This window comes from Bos mutus, chromosome 3 (genome assembly GCF_027580195.1).
Source record: "Bos mutus isolate GX-2022 chromosome 3, NWIPB_WYAK_1.1, whole genome shotgun sequence".
Lineage (NCBI taxonomy): Eukaryota > Metazoa > Chordata > Mammalia > Artiodactyla > Bovidae > Bos > Bos mutus.
The window spans coordinates 32798392-32818614 of NC_091619.1; the positions used below are offsets into that span (position 1 = coordinate 32798392).

The 20223-nt window shown below is 38.8% G+C and overlaps 2 protein-coding genes and 1 pseudogene across 6 annotated transcripts in view; 2 read left to right on the forward strand and 1 right to left on the reverse strand.

Moving 5' to 3' along the window:
- Positions 1-1173: 1173 nt before the first annotated feature.
- WDR47 (WD repeat domain 47) overlaps positions 1174-20223 on the forward strand; it is a 62081-nt gene continuing 43031 nt past the window's right edge. The window contains exons 1-2 of one of the 5 annotated variants that reach the window (XM_070367561.1): positions 1174-1715; positions 18520-18579. In XM_070367561.1, the coding sequence (XP_070223662.1) occupies positions 18565-18579 (15 nt within the window). In that variant the 5' untranslated portion in view covers positions 1174-1715; positions 18520-18564. The remainder of the gene's footprint in view (positions 1716-18519; positions 18580-20223) is intronic. The other 4 variants (XM_070367563.1, XM_070367562.1, XM_070367565.1 and 1 more) reach the window with 4 other exon arrangements.
- Positions 1308-3690, reverse strand: LOC138985430 (bcl-2-binding component 3, isoforms 3/4-like). Its single transcript, XM_070361850.1, has 3 exons — positions 3680-3690; positions 1877-2343; positions 1308-1726 (listed from the first exon to the last, which is right to left on the reverse strand). The coding sequence occupies exons 1-3, from the start codon at positions 3688-3690 to the stop codon at positions 1308-1310; spliced, it is 897 nt and encodes a 298-aa protein (XP_070217951.1).
- On the forward strand, positions 10214-10729 carry LOC106700647 (large ribosomal subunit protein eL34-like; annotated as a pseudogene).

Below are 20223 nucleotides of genomic sequence, written 5' to 3' on the forward strand. Positions count from 1 at the left end.
GGACATTTTGGTTTTTACTTGATGAATACCAAACTTATCTAGTGCCAGAAGGTCAGGTTATTCCTTTTTTTTTTTTTTTAATACCACTCAGCTGCTAATAAGTGGTAAGATGTTTTACAGATTGTTCTTGATTTGTAATTCTTTTGAGATTTAGATGAAGATTTAAATGATGCTCGTTCTAGCAAGTGTTGTTCTTTGAGAATTAAGGTTGAGAAGCTGGTTGCCGGGTAAACTATACCGGTAAAATAGTCAATAGACTATTTCCAAGATATATTTAACCACTTTTTCATTTTATACATTCTGCAAAGTTGTTGTTGCTATTGTTTTTAACATCAAGACCCTTTGCTGTTTAGTCGCTAAGTCGAACCCTTTAGGACCCCAGGGAGTGCAGCACACCCAGCTTCCACGTCCTTCGCCATCTCCCAGTTTGCTCAAACTCATGTTGGTTGAGTCCCTGATGCCATCAAGATCCTAACAGGTTAGGGTAACACTAACTTGTGTTTACATTTATTTTTCTGTCACTTATCATTGAGAGGGTTCTTAATGAAGACTTTCTTCCAAGAGTTAATCAAGGCTAGGCAATTGAAGTTTGCAGTTAAGCGTCTGTGCTTAAATTGTTTTCTATCAATTTGTAAATATTTTTGCTAGCAACTTTTCCTCAAGCTATCGCTTCTTTTATCTTGAACTGGCTCAAATTCTTCCTTTCCAGAAATGTTTTTGATGTTTATTACCAGCCTCTTTTGTCACATTTTCCTCACTTTGGGAGACCCAGGTTACGAGGACCAAGTTTGTGCTCGGTATTCTTTCCTGAGTTCTACGTGATTATACCCCTGAATGCTTAATTCAGCTTGGTTAAGCATCAGATATATTTGTGGAATGCTGCTGTATGATAGGGTGGAAAGTAGTGAGGTAGTGGGGCTTATTACCAAAATGGGTAATGGAAAACAGAGAATGTGTTGTGTTAAATAACAAAAATGCTTTAAGCATCAAGAAGGGGGTAATTAAACTGCTGGAATTTTCAGGAAGTAAGTGGGACGTGAGAGTGAAGAGCGAAGAGAAGGTGGCGAGGTTTTACTTCGTTATCCTTTATTAATAGATCATCAGGGAGGAGTCTTAAGAGTCACGTCTAATGCGCGAACGACTCATTCGGAGGCGACAACCCCCTCCGCCCTACTTCGGGACGCGGGGTCACTGGCCGCCTAAGTGTCTGCGTCCCAGCTGCCGGTCTCTCACGCAGTCGCCGCGCCGAGTCTTCCTCCGAGTCCAGCTGCTCCTTTGAGCGCTAGCAGGGAGCCGGTCCACCAGGCCTATCCCCACCGCGCCCCGGGTTGGGGCCCGCCCAGCCTACTCTCCCTTCGGCGCAGGCACCTGCCTGGCCGCCCCGCTCGGCGGGGTCCTGAGGCGCCTCGGGGAAGCGCGCCGATTGGCTGCGGCTCGGGGCTGGTGCTTGGCTCCGGCGCCGCTTGACAACCGCAGTGTGCGAGAGGCTTAGCCGAGCGGTAGCCGGCTTCGGGAGGGGCAGACGCGAGGAAGGACGGACTGACGGGCTGATGGATTGACGCGCTGGGGGCAGGAGGCAGGACCGACGCCGAGCCCAGACCGCCACCCTCGCGCTCCCTCTCCAGCCCGGAACCCGCCTTTTCGGGGCCCGGTCCTCTGGCCTCCCAGCCGCTTTCTCCTCCGTGGTTTCTCCGGGCTCGACCCGGAGCCCTCAGGTGAGCGACTCCTGGAGGCGGAGGCGGGGTCGGGTTGCGCCTCGGGTTGTCATGGTCACCCGTCGCCGCCGGTCACCACCTGACAGGGCGGCGACCCTGGCGACCCCAAGGGCGGCGTTCCTGGCACGGGAGAAGGGTCTTGGGTAGGCTGGGGTGCTGACTGGGTGGGGACTGGGGTCGTGGGTGAGGCCCTGGCGCCGACGGGTGGGGGCCAGGCCGAGACTGGAAGCCGCCGCTCCTGAACCACACCTTTGCCTCGCTGCTAGTCCGGCTTTGCCGACCGAGCCGACGCCCCTCGCCCTGGCACTGTCCGCCTTTGAGCACGGTGGGTGCCCATCTCGCTGCTGCTGTGGAGCGGGAGGGCGGCTGACGACGCTGATTCTTTCTTCCTCGCCCCTCTGCCAAGCCCAAGCGACAGCCAAGGGGCGCGCTCCCGTCCCTTTCTGGGCACGCCTTGGCCCGGAGGAGGGGAGGGCGCTGCGGGGCTGGGGCAGCCCCGCGGGGGCCGGGTTGGGCCTTCCTGACGTCAGTGGTCAGTGGCTGCAGGCCTTTGGGGGTCTGGGCGGAGTCGGGGAGAGGGGCCGCGACTAGATTTGGAGCTGGGGTTGGACCGGAGCCCCGGGGGCGTCTGCGTGGGAGAGAATAGGAGCTTGCAGAACTCGTAGGGTTAAGCCGCTTACTTATGTTGGGGAGAAAAGAGATTGGGGCTCCAGCTCTGGAGCGAGGCCTTGGCCGAAAAGGGGCAGGGGGAACAGGGGAGGCATTTGACCAGCATTTGATTTTTTTTTTCCTCTCTGTACCCAGACGTGCAGTTAGTAACTACGCATAGTATCTGAGCAGAGCAATTTTGGCAACTTGGTTCTCTCTGCATAATGAGAGGAGAAGTCTTTGTTCCACCCAGATTCATAGGTTGTGATCCTAACACTTATTTCCCTCCCCTTGTTGCTGACTTAGAGTGCTTCAAGAAGTTAATGGCACAGAGATGAACATGTAAGGCTTGAATATGCTGTAAATATTTTTTTTTCCACAGTAAATCCAAATAGATTTCTTTTTTTTTTTGTCTCCAATGTTGGCATGTATTGCCTTGAAATTTTACTGTAATAGAATGGAGAAACGCCTAAGAGCCTATTTTCCTTTATATAGCATATTCCTGGGTCTCATTTAGAAGGAAAATGTGCTGAACAATTTTACCTTAGGTTTTAGTGAAATGATTGCTTCTACATAGGAAGGAAAAATTATTATAGTGACCAGCCAATTAAGCCATAACAGTGTATTGTTAGGGGAACACACACACACACACACAAATGCTTGAATTTGATGCCATTATAAATATGCAGTTTTTTTGTGAAGGAATTTTAATCTGTTTTGCACCCACTTTCCCACTTCCTAATTGTCTTTTTTTCTTTCTGAAGTCAGTACTAGGATTATATCATAAGAAAGCAGGGTACTATCCATTCCTAGTTACATAATGTGTTCAGTTTTTCTGTTTGTGAAGCCCCGTTATCAATTACTTACTAAATAGCGTTTGATATGCTTGACATATGCTGCAGTTTGAGAAACACTTCAAAATAAGTGTGAAAAGATGCAGTTTTCCTTAGTAGCTTAGTAAACTGAAAATCAGATTGCCTGGATTTAAGTTTCCCTTTGCTACTGATTGTAATCTTGGAAGAGCTGCTTACCCCACTGTTGACTAGTCTAATTTCCAAATGATAATACCTGCTTTTGTTTTAGTCTGGGAATGAGCTGTGAAGCTGAACAAAATAAAGTATTTGAAAGCAGTTTGGAAACAAAATTTAAGACATCTGTTGATTACCTTTTAATAGAATGAAGCGTTGACAGATTAATTAAAAATTTCTGAATGATCTATTTAGTATTTCTAGGTCCAAGACCTTATTGTAAGAAATAAGGGGCTTATAGAAACTATTAAAATCCATCTTTAGTCCTTGGCAGAGGTTCTTTATTACTGTGGTGACATGGCGAAAGGGTGTGTTCTTTCTATATGTGGGTCAGGATTGCTTTCCTGGTTTCAGTAGGATGTTTTCATAGTTTAGAAAATAAGGCTATGGCCAATAACTCTTACTTGAGTTTCATTTGGTATTAAATAATTCGTAGTGTACATCATTGATTTTTGATCAAGAAATAGCTTACTTTATCCCCTCTGACCTATGGTTTTCAAATAGGAGTATTCGAGATAAGCTGAAATGTGCCAAGAAGTAAATCTGTGGCCACAGAATATGATACACATTTATGGAATTGTCATCAGTTTCCCTTGAAGACTTGGATAAAAAAAATTTTTTTTAATATTAAACAAGATATATGGAGAAGTAATATTGACACTAGTTTCTAAGGTAAAATTCAAATTTTATGTTTATAGGTTCTGTGGGGATGGGTTCAGTTTCTTTTGTCGTTTTAGAGAAAAGTTTTAGAAGAATTGCCTTAGGCTTACTCAGCTAATGAATGAGAGATTTACTTCATAGGACAGGAAATAAGTTCACTTTCTGAAGCTTTGACATTAGGCTCCAAATTACTTGAATCCTAACTATGCTCTCTTGTCTTCACCCCTATATAGGCCTGAAGGTTGTAATGGAAAGGTCACAGGATTTTAGACCCAGTTGTCCCATTCTTGCTTCTGCACTTTTTGCAGTGTGACCTGAGACAAGTAACTAACATCTCAGAGTATTAGTGTAATATTAGGTAAAATGAAGTTGGAAAGTTGTGAGAATTAATATAGATGATGTATGGGAGTGTTTAGCACAGGACCTGACATAGTGGCTGCACAGTAAATGTTAGCATGTTTTTCCCGTCCCATCTCTGCATGTTAGGATATTAACAATCCTTCAGACACATTCTTAGCAAGATACCTCATTATTCCTCTGAACTTCCATGAAATTTTGTCATTTTTTTATGTTACTCTTTACATTTTATGTATAATGTTTTTGTACAGAAGACTTTAATCCACGTCTTCAGGTTATAAATCCATTGCTGACCCTTGTCTGAGAATACTTTTTTTTTTTGCCATTTAATTTTGAGACCATTACATTGAATAGCCAAAACTTACATATTTCAACTGATTTTTCTTTTTCTTTTGAATTTGTTTTTGTTTGAGTAAAAGGATACCGTCACAAAACACCACGCCCTCCTTTATAAGCCCTTCTTTTGTGTTTTATCTTCTTGTTCACTGTAGTAACTCAATCATTGTAACTCAGGGGTGCAGCATGATGCTAGCACATGTACACAAGTATTTTTAAATGAGTACTTCAAACATGTTTCTACAAGTAGGAGTCTCTCCATGCCGCATCTTTAACATAGTTGATCTAATCAGGATTCCCAATGTTTTAAAATTACACCTAGCTTTTTTTTAAAAAACAAGGTAAACTTTTCCCAGATTAAATTTTTATATTTTATTCACAGCACAGTAGCTCTTCCAGAAAATTTTCCAGAAGATCCCCTGGAGAAGGGAATGGCAACCCACTCCAGTATTGCCTGGAAAATTCCATGGACAGAGGAGCCTGGCAGGCTACAGACCATGGGGTCACAAAGAGACATGACTGAGTGACTAACACATATAACACACAGCTCTTCCATAGCATGTTATTAGCAGCCCTTTTGACGCATTGTCCGAGGACAATGTCCTTACCTTATGAGTTCTAAAGAGGGAGAAATTTACATTGCACCAGTCACATTCATGTCACTCTGTTAGGAAGTTGATCTCATTTTACAAGTCAGCACTATTTTAGAGAAAAAGTACTACATGAAAAATGGCATAAAATTTTTGTATTATTTATAGTTGATGCATTTGATTCAAATAATGAATTCAAATAACTCATTCGAGAAATGAATGAAATTCTATGACTAAGTGCCAAGTTTTGTGAAACCTATTGAAAATGGAACTTATATAAAAATCATTGAGAAAGCTTTATAGAACTGAGCTAAAATTGGTGCCTTAATGTCCATTTTGATTTAACATTTTTCCTTTCTTCGCTTCCAATTTTATTGAGATATCATTGACAAACAGCACTGGGTAAATTTAAGGTGTACATAATGATTTGACTTGCATACATTATGAAATAATTATCATAAGTTTAGTGAACATCCATCATTTCATATAGATACAAAATTTTAAAAATAGGAAAAAATATTTTCCCTTGTGGTGAGAACTCTTAGGATTTACTCTCAACAACTTTCTTGTATAATACTGTTGTTGTTTAGTTGCTAAGTTGTGTCCGACTCTTTGTGAATGCATGGACTGTGTAGCCCGCCAGCCTCCTCTGTCCATGGGATTTCCCAGGCAAGAATACTGGAGTGGGTTGCCATTTCCTTCTCCAGGAGATCTTCCGCCCCAGGGATCAAACCCAGGTCTCCTGCATTGGAGGCAGATTCGTTACCATTTGAGCCATCAGGGAAGCCCCCTGTTTAATATAGAGCAGTGTTAATTATTTTTATCATGTAGTACATTACATTCCTAGTACTTGTATAACTGGAAGTTTTTACCTTTTGATGGCCTTCGTCCACTTCTTTCTCCTGCTCCTTACCCCTGATAACCACAAATCTGGTCTCTTTTTCTAAGAGTATGGTTTTGAAGACTGTGTAAGTTCCTGTTATATAACATAGTGATTTGATATTTCTATACATTACGAAATGATCACCATGATAAATCTAGTCACAATATGTCACTCTATAGAGACATCACATATTAATAGTTATTGTCTTAGTCCCCACACTGTACATTTAATATCCATGACTCATTTTTTTGAAACTGGAAATTTGTACCTCTTAATTTCCCTCACCTGTCTCTTCCTCCCCTTATACGTTTCCTCTCTGGCAACCACCTGTTTGTTCTCTGTATGTATAACTGTTTCTGTTTTGTTTGTTTTTTAGGTTCCACATATAAGTGAAATCATTCAGTATTTACTTTTCTCTAACTTATTTCACTTAGCACAATACATGGCAAGATTTCATTCATCTTCTTTTTTAAAAGATTTATTTATTTTATATTTGGCTGTGCTGGGTGTTTGTTGCTGCTCGAGGGCTTTCCCTCTTTGTGGCAAGTGGGAGCTAGTCTTCATGTGGTGCATGGGCTTCTTGCAGTGGCTTCTTCTGTTGCAGAACACAGGCTTTAGTGCAGGGTCCTCAGTAGTTGTGGTGCTTTGGCTCAGTAGTTGTGGCTGTGGGCTTAGTTGCTCCACGGCATGTGGAATCTTCCCTGACCAGGGATAGAACCCGTGTCCCCTGTATTGACAGGTGGATTCTTAACCATTGGACCACCAGGGAAACCTTTCATTCATTTTTTTTTGGCTGAGTAATATTCTATTGTGTATATGTGTGTGTATACCACATCTTTCTCCATTCATCTATTAGTGTGCACTTAGGTTGCTTTTATATCTTATTTTTGTAAATAATGCAGCAATGAACATAGGGGTTCTTATATTTTTTCTAATTAGTGTCTTCATTTTTTTCAGATAAATATCTAGGAGTGGAATTGCTGGGTCCTATGGTAGTTCTATTTTTAATTTTTTGGGAATCTGTTTACTGTTTTCCATGGTGTCTGTACCAGTTTACATTCCCACCTGCAGTTCATAAGGGTTCTGTGTTTTCTGTATCCTTGCCAACAGTTGTTATTTGTTGTCTTTTTCAATAATAGCCATCCTGATGTGTGTGAGGATGTTACTGGTTTTGATTAGTATTTCCCTGGTGATTAGTTGAGCATCTTTTCATTGCAGTCTGTATGTCTTTAGAAAAATATGTTTAAATCTTTTTGCCCATTTTTTAATCGGGTTGTTCATTTTTTGATGTTTTATGAGTTATTTGCATGTTTTGGTTATTAACCACTTGCTGTATATATTGTTTGAACATTTTTCCAAATTTTGCTTTTTAAAAAATATTATTTTGAGTGCTTGGAAATAGAATTGGGTTGGTTTTCTTTCTAACTTTAGGAAAAGCTTTTGAAATGAAATTCTGGGAAGTACAAAAAAACAGTATCTCACAAATAGATGATGTAAAGCAACTTTAGGTGTCTAGTTGTGCTCACTGTATAGTACCCACATTAAGGGAATTGTTAAATTTCATTGTGTACAGTTGTTGACCAGACCACAACTCGAGGGAGAATTGTGTTCTATTTCAGGTGCTTTAAAGTGAGGTTAACAATTGTTCAGAGGAGAATGACTAGTATTGTAGGGAATCTGAAAGTTATATGAAGATTGGTTGAAGGAAGTAGGCGAATAAACATGATTGTCAGACTCAAATGTGTAAATTATTAACGTAACAAGTTTTTATTGTGCTGACCCTGAAGACACACCTAGATGAAAGTAGATTTCAATGCAATATTGGAAAACAAAATAAAATGCCTTTTTATACTTGTGAAAAATTGCAGGAATTCTGCATTATCTATTGCTGTGTAGCAAATTACCCCCAAACTAAGTGGCTTAAAACAACAAGAATTCACTTTACTGTTTCTGGAGGTCAGGAATCTGGGCCATCCCAGCTGGGAGCCTCTGAGTTTAGGTCTCTCCTGAGGTTGCAGTTAAGCTTCTCTAGGACCTATGGTCTCACCTGAAAGCTAGACTGGAGAATGATCTCCTTCCATGCTCAATGACTCGGACCTCTGTTCTTTGTTGGACTGAGGGCTTCCACTCTTCACAGACTGCTGACTGAAGACTTTCTTCAGTTCTTTGCTACTTGGATCTTTCCACAAGGTTTCTTCATGACGTGGCAGCTGACTTCCCCCAGAGAGAGCAGTTTGAGAGAGGGCACACACCTGCTCTTGGAATGGATGTTACCATCTCTTTATAAATCTTGGAAGTGACACCCCAACACTTCCAGTCTGCACTTGGGTACAAGTGAGTTACTAAATCCAGTCCACACTTAAGGGCCAGGGACTACGAAAGGGTGTAAAAACAGTAATAGTCTCGCTGGTGACTGTCTTAGAGTCTGAGACAGGTACCTTGGGTGGGGTATAGAAATTTTCTGTCATTGGAGGCATTTATGTAGACATTGGCAGATCATCTGTCAGAGATGTGTTCAGATATTCTGTGCTAAAAAAGAGTGGACAAAGGTACCTCCCAACTTAATTCTATGATGAGTTTATAAATGCTAAGGAAGTAGAAAAGCTGAGGATGGAAAACTCAATTAAGTGGTTAGTTATATAGTATATATACTATTGTACTTCTTTCAGTAGTTAATGCTTATATATTTGTGGGTTTTTTAGTACGTTTTCAAGTTTTTGTGACTCATTACATTTTCTTATGTTTCTAAATATTCTGCTCTATAGTAGATACAGTTGTATACCTACTGACAAACTATTTTTTGTATGTTCAGTTTTTGAAGCATACTCAAATATTTTAAGTTCTACTTTTCTCATTGAAAACAAGTGTGGGAGGTAAAAAAAAAAAAAGAACATAAAGGATAATTTTAATCTATTTTACAAAGATTACCTTGTCTTTAGGTGTGACAGAAAACTATACTAGAGATAGTTATATTTCATTATATAATGAAAAATGAAATTGTGTTCTTAGATAAGGCATCTCTTTTACCACAAATAAGGTAAAACACACAAATAAGCAAGTAAAGAATACTACATAAATTTATATGAATATTCACTTTGATTTTAATTGATAAGCATTAATTTGTGATTAGAATTTTAAATTAATTTTTATTATAAATATTACTCTTAAAAACATTCTGCCTGTCTTTTTTTTCCTGCCTATCTTTTTTACATGTGTTTTTATAGGTTGAAATTTTACCTAATAAACATTCGAATTTTTACCATAAGCTGCTATGATAATTTAAGGAATAAACTATTTAAAACTTTTAAAATTCTTTGCAAGATTAATACCTGAAACTTTTGACCCTGAGTCAGGAGACCTTGAGTTTCTTATGCTTAGCTCTGCCTAATGTCCAATAATAATTCTATAGTCAAGTGGTGGCATTGTTTCTCATTAGTAAGTAAAATTCACATTTTGAATAGTTCTAAAGAAGTTACTTGCTTTGGTCTGACCAAACTTAACCCTCCATGTTTCTCTTGAAATCTGTAACACAATTTATGAACTTTATAATTGGAAAAGTATTAAGTCTGAGACTGGAACTCAGCAGAGATCCAGTAGACCTTAAACAAACCCACTAAACCATGTTGTAGATTACTTGTAAACAAGTGATCTAAAGCAGTGTATTATTATTAATATTTTGCCACACCCGTGTGGCATGCAGGAGCTCCCAGAACAGGGAGGGAGCCCATGTCCCCTGCATTGGGAACATAGAGTCTTAACCACTAGACTGCCAGGGAGGTCCCTAAAAAAGTATATTATTTAAGAATAAAACAAATTTTTCACATACTTCCTTTTTAGATCTAAAATTCTTATGCTTTAAATTAGCACCGTAATTTTGCTTTTGGTCGTGCTCCAAAAACTAAGTTATGTTCAGCAGCAAAGCATTGTAGCAACACACTATTGAAATTTATCTAGTTTCTTCTTCCTCTTCTGCGATGGTATCTAAAAGCATTCAGAATGATACAGCATTTGACATACCGTTGTCTTTTGTCCTGCAGTACGGCCTGTAACAAAACCAGGCTGTCCTGACCCCTGGTAATAGAATTATTTACCTTTATCCCAAGAAGGTTGGGAAAGCACCAGAATCTGCCTGTGGAGTGTGCCCAGGCCAACTTCCAAGGAATTCATGCTGTGAGACCTGAAGTTCGTAGTAAAGTCAAAGTGGAAGTTGCTCAAGTCATTTCTGATGCTTTGCGACCCCATGGACTATATAGTCCATGGAATTCTCCAGGCCAGAATACTGGAGTGGGTTGCCATTCCCTTTTCCAGGGGATCTTCCCAACCCAGGGATCGAACCCAGGTCTCCCGAATTGCAGGCTTATGAGGTTGTCTAAAAAGTATAGACCAACATGTAGTGGTTCCGTATGTGCTACATATGTTTGTGACAGGATTAAATGCACTTTCCTTATCGAGGAGTAGAAAATTGTTGTGAAAGTATTGAAAACACAAGCCAGAATCAGAAAACTAAATTAAAAAATTAAGCTTTTTTGAGTAATAAAAAGATCAAAAAGACGTAAAAATTTTTTTAATTAAAAAAAAATTTATTTAGACTTCCCCATATTCAGTATGGCTTTTCAAAGGTACTTTCAAATCTGGTTTGTTTTAAAGTCAAAAGTTAAACAGCTAAGGGGCTCCCCTGATGGCTCAGTGGTAAAGAATCCGCCTACAGTGCTGGAGACACAGGAGACGTGGGCTCGATCCCTAGGTTGGGAAGCTCCCCTGGAGGAGGGCATGGCAACTGGCTCCAGTATTTTTGCTTGGAGAATCCCATGCACAGAGGAGCCTGGCGGGCTACAGTCCATAGGGTCGCAAAGAGTCGGACACTGAAGTGACTGAGCACGCACAGATGCAAACAGCTAAACTATAGAGTTCTTTCGATCTAAATTTTTTTTTTTCTTCACTTTGGAGGTTTCCTTCCCTCCTGTCATTTTCAATACTGCTAGTTTTTTGATGACAGTATTCATTTGGATAACATAATTTAAAAATTAACTGGAGTTTATTAAGTAAAGGTTAGGAATTATATTTTACTAGACGTGGAGAGATCTTTTAAAATAAAAAAAGTAATCTTTAAATTCATTTTAGTATCTTACACAGTTGAGCTAATAATTTTGTCTCTCTAGCTAAAAGGGTATGTTTAAAACTCTGATTAGATTGTTGTTAACGTAGACTTCTAGCTTATTTACCCACCCTATTAGCATTGTTTAATAGAAAAACAATATGAAAAATGATAGAACTATGGACCTCTGTTGGAATAATTTTTATATTTTTCGAGTTTGATGAAGGTTTTTCATTTTGGCATATTTAGATGACCGTATATCCATTTTATGTTTTTCCTTGTTTTTGTATTGTTGCCCTTTCTTTTCTTGGAAATAAATGTGATACAATAGAAAGAACTTTAGTCAACTTACGGTTCCAGTCTTGTCCTAGAGTTTTTGTCTACAGTCTTTTCTTCCTTCCTTCTCTTCCTTCCTGTTTCTGTTTCTGTGTCTCGCTTTGCCTATCTTCTCTGTCTCTGTATTTCTTTCACAGTCAAAAATTCTAATTTTCATTGTTACAAAGCTTAGGTTCGGGATTGGGGAGGAGGATGCAATTTCTTGCCTGTCAAGATAAGGCAACGCAGATATTTTAAGGAATTAATGAAAAATTGATCTGAAAATTAATCTAAGTATAAATATTTGCCTCCTTTTTACCTCTTTGTTTTTTGTTACACAGTTGAATAGGTTCCTTCAGTTACTTTTGAGAAATTTCTTGGATGGCGTCGACATCAATGTTGATATTGGAATTTATGTCCTGACATGTTTCTGAAAGAAGTATTCAGCTGCTAGTGAGATGTTCAGCCTTAATATAAATTCTGGGCTAAGTTTTTGACCATACAAAGCTTTGTGCCTTCATCTGTAAAATAGAGATAACATTGTCAATCTTATGATTGTTATAAAGATCAATTAAGCAATATCAGATCCTACAATAGTTTTTGTGCCCAATAGTTTTTGCATTGTAAATGTAGCATTTAATCCTGTCTATGGACTCTCCTTGTGGCTCAGATGGTAAAGAATCTGCCTGCAGTGCTGGGGACTTGGGGTCAATCCCTGGGTTGGGAAGATCCCCTGGAGAAGGGAATGGCTACCCACTCCAGTATTCTGGCCTGGAGAATTCCATGGACAGAGGAACTTGGCAGGCTATAGTCCATGTGGTTGGGATTCTTCTGTACCTGGTACCTTGATATAGAACTTTTGAGATCTAATTCTGTGATTTTTTTTCATTTTCATAGTTTTTTTCTGTTACAACTTTTATTTGTATAAGAAATGTATGTATAATTACATAATACATGAATATATATTGGTTATAAACCATTCAGATGATTTTGAATGATGAAGAGTAAATCTCCCTTCAATCCTTTCCTTTCCTAGTTCCCTGCCCTCCATCCATTCTCCTCCTTCTTTTCAGGGGTAACCACTCTGAACAGTTTGATATGCATCCCTCCAGCCTCTCTTTGTCATTTATTTAGATACAGAGATACTATGCTCTCCCTTTTAAAAGAGATAAATAGGCCTATTTCTGTTCATCGATTCGTCAAGTATTTGTTGATACCTGTATTTTTCTGTAATGTATCTTTTTATTGGTAAGGTACAGTAGATATACATCACTGCATTAGTATTCTATAATATGAATTTACCAAAAATTAACAGTTCTCCTATTGATGAGAGCTCAGTTCATTTCTAATTTTTCTCTATTACAAGTAAATCTTAAAGAACATCTTTGTATATGTTCAGTTCAGTCACTCAGTCGTGTCTGACTCTGCGACCCCATGAACCACAGCACGCCAGGCCTCCCTGCCCATCACTGACTCCCAGAGTCCACCCAAACCCATGTCCATTGTGTTGGTGATGCCGTCCAACCATCTCATACTCTATTGTCCCCTTCTTCTCCTGCCCTCAATCTTTCCCGGCATCAGGGTCTTTTCAAATGAGTCAGCCCTTCACATCAGGTGGCCAAAGTATTGGAGTTTCAGCTTCAACATCAGTCCTTCCAATGAACACCCAGAACTGATCTCCTTTAGGATAGACTGGTTGGATCTCCTCACAGTCCAGGGACTCTCAAGAGTCTTCTCCAACACCGCAGTTCAAAAGCATCAATTTTTCGGTGCTCAGCTTTCTTTATAGTCCAACTCTCACATCAGTACATGACCACTGGAAAAACCATAGCCTTGACTAGATGGACCTTAGTTGACAAAGTAATGTCTGCTTTTTAATATGCTGTCTAGGTTGGTCATAACTTTCCTTTCAAGGAGTAAGCATCTTTTAATTTCATGGCTGCAGTCACCATCTGCAGTGATTTTGGAGCCCAAAAAAATAAAGTCAGCCACTGTTTCCCCATCTGTTTGCTATGAAGTGATGGGACAGGAAGCCATGATCTTAGTTTTCTGAATGTTGAATTTTAAGCCAAGTTTTTCACTTTCCTCTTTCATTTTCATCAAGAGACTCTTTAGTTCCTCTTCACTTTCTGCCATAAGGGTGGTTTCATCTGCGTATCTGAGGTTATTGATATTTCTCCCGGCAATCTTGATTCCAGCTTGTGCTTCTTCCAGCCCAGTGTTTCTCATGATGTACTCTGCATAAAAGTTAAATAAGCAGGATGACAATATTACAGCCTTGACATACTCCTTTTCCTATTTGGAACCAGTCTGTCGTTCCATGTCCAGTTCTAAGTGTTGCTTCCTGACCTGCATATAGGTTTCTCAGGAGGCAGGTCAGGTGGTCTGGTATTCCCATCTCTTTCAGAATTTTCCACAGTTTATTGTAAACCACACAGTTAAAGGCTTTGACATAGTCAATAAAGCAGAAATAAGTGTTTTTCTGGAACTCTCTTGCTTTTTCTATGATCCAGTGGATGTTGGCAATTTGATCTCTGGTTCCTCTGCCTTTTCTAAAACCAGCTTGAACATGTGAAAGTTCACGGTTCATGTATTGTGTATGTATCTTTGTACCTATTTGTATATTTTTGCAGAATGGGTTCCTAGAAATAGAATTGGAATTGGTGAGTCGAAGAGTATATGCATTTAAAATTTTCATAGAAAATTTTCATAGATGAAAATTTCATACTGTCAAATTCTCTCTCCAAAAGTTTGTCCCAATTTATATTCTTTCTTTCATTATGTATTTTTAAAGATTTTTGGTCATACTGTGCAGCATATAGAGTCTTATTTCCCCAACTAGGGTTTGAACCTGTGCCCACTGTGGTGGAAACATGGAATCCTAACCACTGAATCCCCAGGGAAGTCCCCAATTTATATTCTTAACATGGTGTGTGTGAAGGGGCATTTACTCACACTCTTGGCAACTCTAGATAGTATCAGGTCTTTTAAATTTTGCCATTGTTGGTATCTTATTTTAATATTTCTAGTGAAGTTGAACATCTTTTCATCAATTTTTTGGGTTATTTTTAGTGCTGTGAATTGTTGTTCACCTGGAATTTTGGGGGAGATACTGATTTGAAGATGCTATTTTTATGTTCTGGATGGTAATCTTTTAGCCATTTGTATTATATTTGGTCCTTGTCCCTTATCTATTACCTTGTTCATGGGAACTTCTGTTAAATGGAAGATTTACATTTTACATTTTTAGTGCCAAATTTGGCAGTTTTTTAATTTACCTTTCCTGGATTTTATGTGACTGAATTACACAGTATGTGTCTACCTATCTTGTACATTTTTTTTAGTACTTTAGTAATTAAATGTATTTAAAAAATATTTGTGGGTTTGAATATGAAAATAATACAAATACTTTTATCTTATAAAGATTGAAATAATATTTGAATAGAATCTGAGAAGAGGGTCTCAGTTTATGAAAAAAATACAAATCATTCTGAAATGTTATTGCTTTGTTATATATATAAATAATGAATATATTATATTCCTTATAGTCTAATTATTTCCAGTTATTTGCAATTGGAAAGTCATTATATTTCATGTGTGTGTTGTTTTAGTCACTCAGTTGTGTTTGATCCATTGAGACTCCATGGACTGTAGTCTGCCAGGCTCTTCTGTCCATGGGGATTCTCTAGGCAAGAATATTGGAGTGAGTAGCCTATTGCTTCTTCAGGGGATCTTCCTGACCTAGGAACTGAACCAGGGTCTCCTGCAGTGCAGGCAGATTCTTTACCAGCTGAGTTACCAGGAATATATGTTTCATATGTAATATTTAAATTATAAATATAATATATAAATTTCATATAAAATATTTAAAATTTTTGGAATAGGTAATAATTGCACATGGTCCAAAATTAAAAAGGTACAAAAGGGTATATAGTGATACCATTTTTCGTCTTTATTATCCATTCCATTTCTGTTGTTTATTATCCATTTTCCCCTCATGGAGATAACCAGTTTTATCAGTTTCTTGTGTCTATTGCCAGAGATATTTTATGCATATATACAACGTATTTTTATGTTAATTGATTCTTTTCTTTTTATAGTTTTATAAAGCTGCACCTGCTTTAAATGTAATTTGTTCTTCAGGCTAAAAATCATTCACAGTTCCAGAAGGTAAATTAAAATAATTGATGAATAGAGAGCAGCTGTCAGCAGTAAGAAGGGACACATGCTGCATCCATGCTAGCTGATTAGTAGACGTGACAGGGCCTTGCAGTTAGAAGGGCTTTTCTTTTTTTTTTTTTTTTTTAGAAGGGCTTTTCTTTTGTTGACGTAAATGATCTAAAACAAATCTTTCTTTTCTCTTGTTAAACTGACCTTAGAATCAGAGACTTCTGATTATTCCAGACTTGATATTTCCCGCTAAGAAAATATACTTCCTGTTATTGAAATGTGAGTTAAAACAAATGTAAAACTTGAAGGAAAATCATAGAAATTAGACAAACTAAATAACCCTCTTATTTTATGTGTGAAGAAATTGAGGCCAGTAGAAATTAAGTGACTTGCAATGTCACATTGATATTCCTGAAGGACCAGATATTTGTAGTTAGTAATCTGGCAGCAGCATAAGTTTTTGGAAAGCTTTTTTATTTAAGAGCTAGGACGTTTTTCCCCCTCCCTCTTTTTTTTTTTTTTAAAGGAGAAGTTACAGTAGTCTTACGTTGCAGTTTGCTATTTTGTAAAAAATCTTCATAATAACTTCATTTCCTCATCTGCATTTTTGCCAGTAAACTGGAATGGTGAAGCACTATTGTTCAGCGTTAGGCACTCTAATTCTTGGAAAGTTAAAAGAAAGCAGTGTTTATTGTTTAGGATGGGGATAGGGACTAATGGAGCCTTTCTTAAACACTTTTTTTTCTTGACTATAAAATATTTAATGGATGTGCCCTAATTGCCTTAATGCTTTTGAATCATTCTTAGCCTTCTGCATTTTCTTCCTTCCTATTTTGTATTATAAGTTAGTGAAAGTACCTCATTGCAAAGGGACATTTAAATACCTATTTATGTTTGGTTAGAAAGCTGATATTTTTTCATGAAACATTTTTCATATCTATGTATGGAAATATACATAGAAGTCAATATATTTCTATTACCATTCTTTTTTTTCTTATCTATTGCTAACATTTTACCTTTAATCTTAGATTTCTAAAAATAATTTTATTTTTTTTTCCCCTCTAATACATTCTTTTAATCTTGATTCACTTAGATAGTTATCAGCAGGAGTCCATATAGAGACCCCATCTGGAATTTAGTTTCTGTAGATGTTAATTGTATCTTAGTACTAAAATACTGACCTCTGTCTAGCTCATTTCCAGATATATTTACTTATTAAAAAAAACTCTTTTTTCCTTACTTCATTATTGAATATGAGTAAACATTTATTTCTTAGAGGAAAATTCATAGAGTTCACGTTTTGAGATTTATTTTTTAATAGCAAATCTTTTAGTATGAAAATATTGAAACAATCTGATCCTCCCTACCCCAATTTTTTTTTCTGTTTTACGTGGAATACACTTTATTGTTGGCCCTATATATTATAAATTCTGCTTGGTGAGCACGCATGTACATGGGCTGGCATATCTACCTAAGATGTTATCAAGGCTGATTTGGCTGAATAGATTGAAGGGCTGGAGCTTTATCCTTTAGAATGACTTTTTTTTTTTGGCCCCGCCATGGGATCTTAATTCCCTGACCAGGGATCAGACCTGGATCATTGGTAGTGAAAGCATGGATGCCTAACCACTGGACTGCCAGGGAATTCCCTTGAATGGGTTTCATTTTATTTATTAATTTTTCTAATAAGTAGATTAAACATGTATTTCAAGTACTTATTTTAAATGTATATCTTTTTTTTTCAAACTTTTTCTTTTGTGTTAGAGTATAACTAATTAACAATGTTGTGGTAGTTTCAGGTGAACAGTGAAGGGACTCAGCCATACATGTACATGTATCCATCCTCCCCCAGACCTGTCTCCCATGTGCCATCCTGGCACATAACATTGAGTCAAGTTCCATGTACTATACTATAGGTCCTTGTTGGTTATCCATTTTTAATATAGCAGTGTGTACATGACCTTCCCCAACTCCCTAACTATCCCTTCCCTCTGGTGACCATAAGCTTGTTTTCTAAGTCTGTGAGTCTCTTTCTGTCTTGTAAGTAAGTTCATTTGTATCATTTCTTTTTAGATTCCAGGTATAAGGAATGTCATACAATATTTCTCTTTGTCAGTTGGACTGACTTCTCTCAGTATAACACTCTCTAGGTCCATCCGAGTTGCTGCAAATGGCCTTATTTTATTCTTTTTAACAGCTGAATATTATTTCTTTGCATGTATGTGCATCTTCTTTGTCCATTTCTCTGTCGATGGACATGTAGGTTGCTTCTATGTCTTGGCTATTGTAAGCAGTGCTGCAGTGAACATTAGGGTGCATCCTTTTGGATCATGTTTTTCTCCAGATGTATGCTCAGGAGTAGGATTGTAGGGTCATATGATAGCTCTATTTTTAGTTTTTTAAGGGCCGTCAATACTGTTCTCCATAGTCGACTTGATGGACACGAGTTTGTGTAAGCTTCCGGAGTTGGTGATAGACAGGGAAGCTTGGTGTGCTGCAGTCCATTGGGTCTCAAAGAGTCGGACACGACTGAGCGACTGAACTGGACTGAACTGATACTGGCTGTGCCAATTTACATTCCCACCAACAGTGTAGGAGGGTTCCCTTCTCTCTACACCCTCTCCAGCATTTGTTGTTTGTGGATTTTTTTGATGATAGCCATTGAATGGCTTTTAGAAGAGTTGCAAACAAAATCATCTACTCTACTTTTTTTTCCTTGTAGGATAATTGCTCTACAATATGGTGTTGGCCTTTGCCATATATCAACATGAATCAGCCACAGGTATACATAGGCCCCTCCCTCCAGAGCTCCCAGCTCCCATCTCCCACTTTATGCCATCCCTCTAGGTTGAGCTCCCTGTATTAAACAGCAAATTCCCACTTGCTATCTGTTTCGCATGCAGTAATATATATGTCTCCATGCTGTCCTCTCAGTTTGCCCAGCCTCTCCTTCCCCTGCTGTGTCTACGAGTCCGTTCTCTGTCTGTGTCTTCATTGCTGCTCTGCTACTCTGTACTTTTTAAGAGACATTTCTTCATTGACTTTTTTTTTGCATCTTAAATTAATTCAAGTAATAATTATGAACATTTATGTACTGTCTGTCACATTAAAAATAATATTAGTGGTTCCTAAGCTCAGCAGTGGCCACAGGACTGGAAAAGGTCAGTTTTCATTCCCATCCCAAAGAAAGGCAATGCCAAAGAATGCTCAAACTACCGCACAATTGCACTCATCTCACATGCTAGTAAAGTAATGCTCAAAATTCTCCAAGCCAGGCTTCAGCAATACGTGAACCGTGAACTTCCACATGTTCAAGCTGGTTTTAGAAAAGGCAGAGGAACCAGAGATCAAATTGCCAACATCCATTGGATCATCGAAAAAACAAGAGAGTTCCAGAAAAACATCTGTTTCTGCTTTCTTGACTATGCCAAAGCCTTTGACTGTGTGGATCACAATAAACTGTGGAAAATTCTGAACGAGATGGGAATACCAGACCACCTGACCTGCCTCTTGAGAAACCTGTATGCAGGTCAGGAAGCAACAGTTAGAACTGGACATGGAACAACAGACTGGTTCCAAATAGGAAAAGGAGTCTGTCAAGGCTGTATATTGTCACCCTGCTTATTTAAGTTATATGCAGAGTACATCATGAGAAACGCTGGACTGGAAGAAGCACAAGCTGGAATCAAGATTGCTGGGAGAAATATCAATAACCTCAGATATGCAGATGCTGCTTCTGTTGCTGCTGCTAAGTCACGTCAGTCATGTCCGACTCTGTGCGACCCCAGAGACAGCAGCCCACCAGGCTCCGCCGTCCCTGGGATTCTCCAGGCAAGAACACTGGAGTGGGTTGCCATTTCCTTCTCCAATGCATGAAAGTGAAAAGCGAAAGTGAAGTCGCTCAGTCATGTCCGACTCTTAGCAACCTCATGGACTGCAGCCTACCAGGCTCCTCTGTCCATGGGATTTTCCAGGTGAGAATACTGGAGTGGGGTGCCATTGCCTTGTCCGGATATGCAGATGACACCACCCTTATGGCAGAAAGTGAAGAGGAACTAAAAAGCCTCTTGATGAAAGTGAAAGTGGAGAGTGAAAAAGTTGGCTTAAAGCTCAACATTCAGAAAACGAAGATCATGGCATCCAGTCCCATCACTTCTTGGGAAATAGATGGGGAAACAGTGGAAACAGTGTCAGACTTTATTTTTTTAGGCTCCAAAATCACTGCAGATGGTGACTGCAGCCATTAAATTAAAAGACGCTTACTCCTTGGAAGGCAAGTTATGACCAACCTAGATAGCATATTCAAAAGCAGAGACATTACTTTGCCAACAAAGGCCCTTCTAGTCAAGGCTATGGTTTTTCCTGTGGTCATGTATGGATGTGAGAGTTGGACTGTGAAGAAGGCTGAGCACCGAAGAATTGATGC

What these genes read in the sequence shown, in the direction of transcription:
- LOC138985430 (XM_070361850.1), bottom strand. An exon ending in ACGACCCCAGTCCCCACCCA is followed by an intron (nt 1,727 to 1,876) that starts GTCAGCACCCCA and finishes CTCCGCCTCCAG; the next exon opens with GAGTCGCTCACCTGAGGGCT.